The sequence below is a fragment of the Anneissia japonica genome, unplaced genomic scaffold (genome assembly GCF_011630105.1).
Source record: "Anneissia japonica isolate Jap-2015-1 unplaced genomic scaffold, ASM1163010v1 scaffold2707_len876726_cov182, whole genome shotgun sequence".
Classification (NCBI taxonomy): Eukaryota; Metazoa; Echinodermata; class Crinoidea; order Comatulida; family Comatulidae; genus Anneissia; species Anneissia japonica.
Window position 1 is genome coordinate 11,113 of NW_022723260.1, and position 10,559 is coordinate 21,671.

The following is a 10,559-nucleotide window of genomic DNA, read 5'->3' on the forward strand; positions in this document are numbered from 1 at the left end:
GTTTTAATCTGTGATCCATTAAAAGTTGTTCCTTTTTGGGGTTTTCCGGATTTTAAAACAGAGGCCATTCTATATTTTTAATCGCGTAATCTAAACATTTATTAACTATGTGATTTTGTTTATAGATAGCCAGATTATTTGATATCAAATAACAATTTAAAAGTTTACGTTCCACAAAAATAGAACCCCATTACAGCATTGTTGTATTTTGATGCGTGAATATAGGTATGACTATTTTGTTTATGAAGTTGTTTTTTCGTGTCTTGTTACACCAGAGTATACCAGAGTATTTACAGGATTCTAATGCAAAACGTACCTGCTGAATTGTCGAAGTATTAGGACTTACTTCCAGAGCTATTTCTTTTTTGCGACCGTCTTGTTTGCTTTTCACTCTACAGTACACAGAATCACTTTGTTGAGAATCTTTGGTTTTGAGACGAAATCGACAAGATGGTGGTGTGCTACCATCTTCTGTGTCGCTCCATAATTCTTCATAACTTATTTTCTGGAAATAATTATTTTCATTTGTTAAAGGCCTAAGAAAAACAGTCAAACTTTTGTGTTCTCTGTGATATAAGATAACTCATGAATGTCTTTGAAGAGAAGCTGATGATTGAAAGAAAAGGACAAGTCTTGTTTTTATGTCTTTTTTGTTAAATGAGGGTATTACTACATAGTGGAATAGGCCTATATACATTTCATTGTACGGGTGTCTCAAAGGAGGGTTGTCTGTAAGTAAGATTCTTGTTATACTGTATTTCCTTAGATTAACAGATCTAATTTTGATAATACTGTACCCTTACCATTTCCTTTTCATACTCCGATATCCATCCTTCTTTTACATTTTTCAGTGACACCTTTACGTCTTTACCAGTATTTTGTACACTCAGTGTTTTTATCGAGTCTAAACAATTTTCATGAAGTTTGCGCTGTTCTTCCAGTACAACCTAAAATGTATGTGTTCGGACAAGATAATATCAACTGATCAAATAATTCGTACTGGGTTAATATACATACAGAATGATACATTGGAAAATCTGTGTTTCATCATTATCTTGGATTTTTCCTCACATTATAAGAGATTATCTAAATTATTGAAGAACGTTTTTAAGCCATGTGCAACTTACCGCTTTATCATGAGGATTCCAGGCGCGTACGTTAAAACAATATGAGTTACTTCTGTCGTAACACTTTCCGAATGTGCAAAAATTAATGAGTTTAGAACTTTCCTGCTGTCGCGTGGCTCCTTTAAATGTAAAGTTAGTGAAGTGATTCACCATAATGAAACAGTGACCTCCTTGAACCAAGCTTATTCCATCACAGTCATCACTAATATTCTGCCAGTGGGCACCCGAGTCATTGGAATCTATCATCCCTGAAAATGTCCATTGCTCTTCATCTTCAGCACAGTGTGGAAAAGAGAGGACGAATGGCACCTCAAACGATGTTCCCGGTGGCCCACAATGAACAATGGGAGAAATTCTTGTTTCATTTTCCTTTTCAAGTTTCAAGTGTGCCTTTTGATCTAAGTATATGTAAATCTCTTTTCTGGTTCTAGGAGGAATTGCGTTTGGTGGAATGAATAGATTAACTTCGGCATCGGCAATAGTTAAGTTGCCACCTTTACTGTCGAATATTCCAGCTGAGAATATAGAGGTTGTAAAATTGATTTGAGTTACATCTTTCAGCTTGTGCATTGAAATCTTTTGATCAAATATTCGCAGCATTTTCTCCAAAGCAGTGCCGTGTCCGACATCGTCATCAAGTAGTCCTGTAAGAATTAATATCACAACATTAGTTTTGTCCAAGTATGTTTTATCTTTGTTGTTTCTTTGTGACACCCTCCATGCGCTCAATAAAGCCACGACTTGGGTTTTATGTTATATTCTGTTTATTGTTTCTTGAATAAAGACTGATTTGATGACGGAATTAAAATGCATGTTTGCCTGCTCATAGAAAGATAGACCTACAATGTAAAATAATTAAAATAATCACCATTACTCCTTTCGACGCCGTAACTGTTAAGGTTGCATGAAATTTGAAGCTTATCCATTAGCATTGTTGTCGTCAAACTTTGGTGTTCCTGTAGTACTAAAATATGATATATATTTATACTATACACGATAAATGCATACAATATACAAGATCACGTTATTGTCTGACACAACAGAAATTATTTTTCACTCTCATCGTGTAAATGGCATACTCACTATTCCGTTTGAAGCATACAAATATAAGGAATTTCCAATTTTTTTTATCATGCCTGTTTTATTTTCTTAGGGTATAGATATTATCAAAGTTTTTGAATACAAAGAATGGTTTTGCACTTACACAATCCATAATTCTGTTCCCACGCTTTACTTTGCTGCCGATACATGCTTATGACTTGAGCTGTATACGATATAAAAATTTTAAAAAATCAGTTTCTTATTTTATTATTTATTAACATAACTAAATCTCATGCTTCGGCATGTCTGAATACTGGGTCTTCTGAATGTCTTGTTGTTTATAGTACCTGATTTGCTTGCATGTTTATTTATGTATATAACATTTATTATTAACTAATTTGTGTAAAATAAACTCAAATCACATGAATATATATTTTTAAAATAATAAAAGGATGCGCCTCTAATGATTGTAATTGAAATGCTTATTATTTTCTATATTGTAATTTATATTTATATTTTTATTACTTTTTTTTGTGTGTTTTGCTGTTCTCTGTTTCCCCAAATCGGATGGAGACCAACTTTGGCAGTAATTTATTTTACTTTTCGGTTATCCCGCCGGCCCTTTTGGGGAACCAGAGACCAACATTTATTGTATCTTTTTTGTTTTTCTTGACTGTTTTATCCTTTTATATTGTAATTGTTTTCGGCAAAATAAATGAAATAAAAAAAATGAAATGAATACAAACATTTTCAATATTTATTTATGATGTCAATTTACGCGGATAGCACTTTACAAAATGTATTAGAAATGTATAATGAGACGCTGTAGACTGACCATCAATTTCGCTCAAGTTCCTTGGTACTGTTCCAGCCTGTACCATTATCGGAAAACTGAGTAAATCATCAGGTAGATCGTTCCTCCTTCCAGACAACTCACTCTGCAGGTTTTCTTGTAGCACATTTATGTTATCAAATAGAAACGGCAGAGTGCTGATTACGGGTAGGTACATGGTCCTTACTGACTTTAAATCCTTGGTTAAGTTAGAGACTTCTGGGTGAGTTTTATCATGTGTCTTTTTCCCATCGGCAAAATCCTCAATATTTTTCAAGCTGTCAGTCAGAGACTTTTTAAAGTTGAATTTACCAAGGACATCTTTGATTTGCTTTACAAACGGCAAAATAGATTTTAAAGATTCTAATAAGTTGACAAACTGATGTAACGGTCGATCAACCAAGTTAAGAGTAGTTCCATAACGATTGAATGTCTTAATGACATCTTCGGCAGATGGTATATTCGATGCCTTTTCACGTTGACCAATTCCATCGAAATACCTTGGTAGAGCATAATCTAGATCATTGAGAAGTGTCTCCATTGACCCCTTCAATAGATCCCATTTGACTTTCAGTTGACTACACAACCCATTTAAACACTGAGCTGCTAGACTAACTTGTAAAATTTCTCTTCCTTTACCCGGTTGGTTTTGGCCCACTAGTGGATCCTGGATTCCAGGTAAACCCAAGCATGGGACAACATTTCCTGTAGAGTTAATTAAAATTGGTAGAATAAAGTTAATGTTATTTGGAAATTAATATGTATCATAGCATCTCTAGAAATTCCATCATATTCAACAATACATGTACATGGAAAAAATATTCGATATATTCAATTATTTTGTGAAACCGCCTTTGAGTGAGTTCAGAGGTACAGCACCTACTCGACTTATCAACACCACCTCAGCCCCAACATTGGCATTAAACACCGACATGAAGTGGGTGCTGTTTCAGAGTATTTTCTATTTTCTCTATGGTATAAATGTAGGGTTTTTTAATTCATTTTTTAAATCTCAGTAATATCAATGCAAACTAAAAAAAATAAAATAATAAAATAGAACAGAAAAACAGTACAACATTGTATGTTTAATATTTATTATTATGTTTAATATGATAATGATATGGTAAGTAAATAATAAGATGAATATATTCCATCTATCATTGAAGTGGGTTATTTTTTGAAATTCGAATAATAAATATGTTTTTCAAAGAGAAAATATTCTTTTAAATAATTTAAAACACCAACAAAATTGTTGATGCTTAGCTGACCAAGTATGTTTTATTAAAATAATATATTAATGTTGGATGGATTTTCAAAACCAAAGAGAATTATTTTGTTCAAATATAGCCTTAATGGTTAAAACAAAAACTGTTCAATTTTTTTTCCGAATTGGATATACCATTGTACATTTGCATAAAAGGTGAGCTATGGTTTCAGGTTATAAATAACAAAAAGAGCATACTTTACAATCTGTAATTCCAATATAAAAGTTGTAAAGATAACCATCTGAGTTTGTTATCCTCCGTGCACAAGAAATTATTTATACAATTTTTTTCATCAGTTAATAAAAAAATAATTTTGCTGGAATATTTATTTAGAGCCTTATTATCAATTTGTTCATTCTTTTTCACCTCTTATTAGGTTAACATAGAATATTTGGCAACCTTTTTTACACTGTAACAACAATCTATAGATAGATAGGCAGAAAAAGGCATTGCAATTGTTATCAAGAATTTTAAGTTGTGGCAAGGCAAGGAGTAAAGCATTGCTCATACTCTAAATAATGAATGTTCATTTTAAATTCTTTACAATAATCATCAATATTTTCTTTTAGTGTATGTTATATATCATTAATTCTTACATTTCCTTAAAGATTTTCCATACTTTCAGTAAATTCCTCAAAAAAGGGTTTTCCACACTAACGGCCACTTTTTTCCCCTTTGAATCTACTAAATCCAACTACCGGTAAAGTAACATAGAAACATCAGATCAAAATTCCAAAAAAAGTCCAGATATTATCTTAAATTCCATCTTTAAACGAATTATGGTATCATCTCTGCAAAAATACTGTATATTAAATATTAGTTATTTTGATCCATGTTATGCCACCTTACTTGGCTATTTCACTTTCATACTGATAAACCTGTTATGCTCCTTCCCCAACTAAATTTGCCTCTCTATCATGTGAACTTCCATGATTTTAGGCCTTTGAAGTTTATTTCATTATGTAGTTAAATTTAATAATCCCTCATATTAAAACGTTGATAAAATCAAGATTGATTATATCCCAAATCTCACTCCATTCACTCCCATAATACCGGTCCCGATCTTTATAAATTTCATAAGTTCCAATACAGATTTTCCAGATACAGTTAAAGAAAAAAAAGTCCTTTATATTGCTACCGATAATTGCAACTCCACTTCCACTAAATATTTAACTTCAAATACAAAAAGATCTTTATCACGTTATGAATCTTAGGCAAGTCATTATATTGTAGTTTCAATATTCCCTTTATAAAGGTAATGTGCAATAGTAATTGATTATAAGAATATGAATTTATTTTTCTGTCATTTTTCGTTTGAAAAGAACAATTATCCGTAATTAACCGTATACCACTCTATAATAGTGGTGGAGGAGGCTGCTAGGACTGATGTGGACCTCTATTAGCCCCTCAAGACTTCATACAGTTTGACTTAACTCGTTTATAATGTCAGCTTCTGTACTGTCGGGGAGAGCATTCCAAGCATCAATAACTCTTTGAGTGAAAAAGTGCTTACAACAATTTGGACGAGTATATTTCTTGTTCAATTTATATCTATGGCCAATAGTAGAAGACAAAACAGACTTTTGAAAGAATACATCACTAGCAATATCTTCTTTATTTGACAAGATTTTAAATGTCTCAATCATGTCACCTCTATGGCATCTTTCTTCTTTCTTCTATAGTAGGCAGCCTAAACAAACCAAGCCTATATCCTCGTACGACATTCCACGAAAGCTAGGTGGCAGTTTCGTAGCCCGCCGCTGAACTTTTACATTCGTGCAGTGTGGCTCACTAAAATTGAACCACCAGTTTGAAAACCTTTGAACTTTGCTAGAGGTGTAATCCGAGATAGATATATGAAAATTCTGTTTCTGTGTGTCAGTTGGGCAAGCTCGCTAGTCAGAAGGTTTACTATTCATAAGGTTCATTATTCATAAGGTTCGTTATTCATAACATTAGCTTACCCTATACCAGAGGTTCGTTATTCATAATGAAGAAAAGGTTTCCTTATGCATAACAAATAAGGACCGCTCTTCATAAGATTCGCTAGTCATAATCAAGAAAAGGGGTCACTATTCATAATTTATTAAAAGGATCACAAGGCATAAGGTTCGCTAGTCATAATCAAGAAAAAGGGTTCGCTACTCATAATATAAATAAAGGGCCGTTATTCATAATGTTCGATATTTATAATATATAAAAAAAAGAGGTTCGCTATTCGTAATAAAAAAAGAAGTTCGCTATTCATAATAAAAATAGAGGTTCGCTATTCATAATAAACAAAGACGTTCGCTATTCATAATAAAAAAAAAAAAGAGGTTCGCTATTCAAAATAACTAAAAGAGGTTCGCCATTTATAATTTTTAAAAAATGGGTTCGCAATTCATAATATAAAAAAACGTTTACTAGCTAATAAATCATTAAAAAAAGGAATAAATCAATAAAAAAAAAAGGTTTGTCATAATAAAAAAAACCAACAAAATGGTTTACTGGTCATTACAATAAGAGTGAAAGCTAGTCATACTCATAGTCATATATCTGTCTCTTATACACATCTAGATGTGTATAAGAGACAGGATCCATTCTGTCTCTTATACACATCTAGATGTGTATAAGAGACAGATATATATGCTTATATTTGTCTGACTTGTGGGGCTTACTAGTACAACTTCCTTGACTTTGAACGGATACTTCGTAACTCTTTATTCAGGAAACAAGCTAAGGGGAGTGGCGTGGTGAGCATTCAAATGGAGATGAGTATAGAACTTCACATGACTCTCAATTTAGACTTTGTCAACAACTGCTTCAAGTGTGGTTTTAAATTATTTTTATTAGTTACAGCTATTAATTCAAATATTTTACGTGTTTTTTAAATATAGGCCTAGACTTTATTTTTATATTTTATAAATTTATATATTTACATTTTAAAAGCTTCCAAATCTGTAACAGAGTTGGGGCTCCATTTTCATTACAGATAGCGGACCTCTTTTTATTATGACTAGTGAAACTTTTTTTCTTTGACTAGCGACATCTTTTATTTATTATGACAAGCGAACTTTTTCTTTATTATTATGAATAGCGAACCTTTTTTTTTTATTAGGAAAAGCGAACCTCTATTTTTTATTATGAATAGCGAACCTCTTTTTTTTAATTATGAATAGCGAAATTTTGTTTTATTATGAATAGCGAACCTTATGACTAACGGTCCTATTTTTCTATTATAAATAACGAACTCTTTTCTTAATTATGACTAATAAACCATTTATTATGACTAGCCAACCTGTTATTCTATTATAATTAGCGAACCTTATAAATAATGAGATTCATGAATAGTGGACTTTAAAAAAAATTATGAATAGTGAACCTTATAAATAGCGAACCTTATGACTAGCGAGTGGACCCCTGTCAGTTAACAACAGCTGTGGAATTTCACAAACAATCCTGACATGGATGAAGATTTATGGGTCACGTTTCTTGGTTTTCACAATAATTTATCAGTAAACTGTATGAGAATACACTTTTTTTAAATATAAGAACACATTTTATAAGAACACTGAGGCTGAAATTGTTTAAAAATTAAGAACAAAATAAGAACAAATTAAGGCTGAGGTAAAATGTCAAATGAGGTTTTTATTTTGTTTTTTTTAAATAGAAAAACCAACAAACCTTATCGGTACCTTATTTGCAGCAGGTGTGACTATGTAATACTCTCTATAATACAGTACAGTAATATACTAAATGTACAATAATAATTTTCTATATTTGAAAACTGTGTAAAAATAGTAACAAAATAAGAACATTTCGAGCCTGGAATCGGCAAAAAATAGGTACACCGAGCCTGAGTAAAATTGTACTGGTTCTTATAAAAAAAAAAAGTGTATTGTGTCGCTGAGGGGAAATATAACCAGGGGTGGAGCCAGGATTTGCCCGACGGGGGCCGGCCGAGGTCCCCGACGGGGGGGGGGGTGCGATTCTCCCGACGAGGAGTCAGACCCCGACGAAAGGACAGTGGGCGTGGTTGGGCTTCGTTTAAAAGGTTACGAAAGATTTTGACAATTTAGGGGTTTCAAAGTCTTAATCGATTTTAGAGTCTACTAATATGTAGAAAATACATTTTTTTCTCCCCGACGAATTGTGCTTAATTTTCTCCCCGACGGGGGTTCCAGCCCCCCTCCCCACTGACGCCACCCCTGAATATAACCAAAGGTCCTGAAACAACATTTTCTGGATGTTAGGCCTATTCACGTATGGTTCTAGGCCTAATGATAAATGCGTAATGTTTTTGTGCTCCGGCCGTCTGTAATTAGGCCAATCTACTTTTAATGGTCATGAATATTAATTGTTCTCTTTTATCGAAATTAATCGTGACTTTTAACATACTAGAGGGTAAGCGAGTGGGATCTATGTCAGATTGTCGGAATCCAGTTTGCCGAATGCCAGATTGCTAAAACCACTTTGGCAAACCGCAGTTTGTCGAATACCAGTTTGCCGACTCCAAAACAATGAATCGTCCCAGTTTGCCGAAATCCAGTTTGCAGAACCCAGTTTGTTAATTAATAAAAGTAAATGAAAAACAAATTAATCATAAGCACATTTATTGAATAGAGGGGTTCCCCCTCCCAAATGAGATTTTTTAGAATATAGAAAATAGAAAAATAGAAATGAGAATAGGAACCTCTGGATGGCCAGAATTGACACTCTCAGACTGTAACAGACATGTGTTGGCTTGGCGTGGGCCTCTTTTTTACTCTGACTGCCCGACGAGGTCTGTCCAGTGGGGGAGACTTAAGCCCCTGCTTCCCCCCCCCCCCACCGCTGGTGCCGCCAATGTTCCTGAATATAAACAATAAAGGACACAATACAGCTAAATGCAGAAAAGAACTAATACAATTAAATATGTAAAACTAAGATAAAGCAAAAGGGTGATCAACTAATAGAAATTAATATTTCATTGCGTAGTTTCCATGTTCGTTTAACATACCTTTTGCAGAACCTAACAAAAATAACTTCATTTTCTCTGTTAATTAATATGGATGCACAACCCAAAATATATTTAAATTTAATATTTTTGTTCGCATTGAAAAAGTCATTATATAGCTCTTGGTTGTTATGTCGACCTAATTCAACTTATAAGTTGTGCAATTCATCAATGCGTATGCTATTTAGAGCTGGGCAACTAAAATAAAATGGTGGGTATCTTCATCAACATTTAGGTTACAAATTCCACATTTCTTATTATTATTTATATTCCAATTTTTGAGGTTCAAAAAGGTGACTGAATGAATGACAATCGAGGAACTCATCCTCTCAGGCAGCTTCCGTTTCACGTATAGGCCACAACGGTGAGTCCAAAAGGTGCTTGAACAGATGACAATCGAGCAACTCATTCTCCAAGGATGGTGTCGCTTCACGTATACAACTGCGCGAGTCCAAACGCTGCCTGGATGGATGACAATCGACTGAGTAATCCTCCCAGGCAACTTCTATTTCTCGATATAAAACGATAAGTCCAACAGGTGCCAGGACGGATGGGAACTTTTTAAGGAACTTTTGTTGATGAACTATGTTTAATACGATAAATCATCATCATGTTCCTATATATTTGACTAACTTTGAATGACTAAACTTGATTAACTTCCTTCAATACAATATACGACAGTATTCCTAGCCGTATTGCCAGATTTATCTGGCCGAACGCCCTCTTGAGGCGTAGCATTGTGTAATACAATGTTCTCGACGGTTATTTGGACTTGTTCAACCATGAAGCCTTCGTGGTCTAGTGGTTATGACGCTCGCCTTGTCAGCGGAGGAATTTTATTACACAATGACTTTTATAGGACTTTATTCGTTGAAAAGCTACAGAGTTGCCTACGATGTTCCATCATGTCCTTATTAAACACTGTATATGTACCTTTGATGATTTATATTATATTCATTCGACAGTGTTAATGGCTAGCTTCCTTCTATATAATACATATATATATATAATAAATATATATAATATAATATATATAGTATATATCAATATATATATATATCAATAGATGTGTATAAGAGACAGCTGTATGAGAATACACTTTTTTTAAATATAAGAACACATTTTATAAGAACACTGAGGCTGAAATTGTTTAAAAATTAAGAACAAAATAAGAACAAATTAAGGCTGAGGTAAAATGTCAAATGAGGTTTTTATTTTGTTTTTTTTAAATAGAAAAACCAACAAACCTTATCGGTACCTTATTTGCAGCAGGTGTGACTATGTAATACTCTCTATAATACAGTACAGTAATATAC

General features: G+C 33.2%; 1 protein-coding gene across 1 annotated transcript in view; it reads right to left on the reverse strand.

Annotated features, from left to right (window-relative positions):
* LOC117112139 overlaps positions 1-10,559 on the reverse strand; it is a 19,032-nt gene that overhangs the window by 3,865 nt on the left and 4,608 nt on the right. The window contains exons 2-7 of the mRNA XM_033255198.1: positions 3,004-3,705; positions 2,332-2,391; positions 1,996-2,091; positions 1,128-1,771; positions 804-947; positions 317-505 (exon numbers count right to left, since the gene is read on the reverse strand). Coding sequence (XP_033111089.1) covers positions 317-505; positions 804-947; positions 1,128-1,771; positions 1,996-2,091; positions 2,332-2,391; positions 3,004-3,705 — 1,835 coding nt within the window. The remainder of the gene's footprint in view (positions 1-316; positions 506-803; positions 948-1,127; positions 1,772-1,995; positions 2,092-2,331; positions 2,392-3,003; positions 3,706-10,559) is intronic.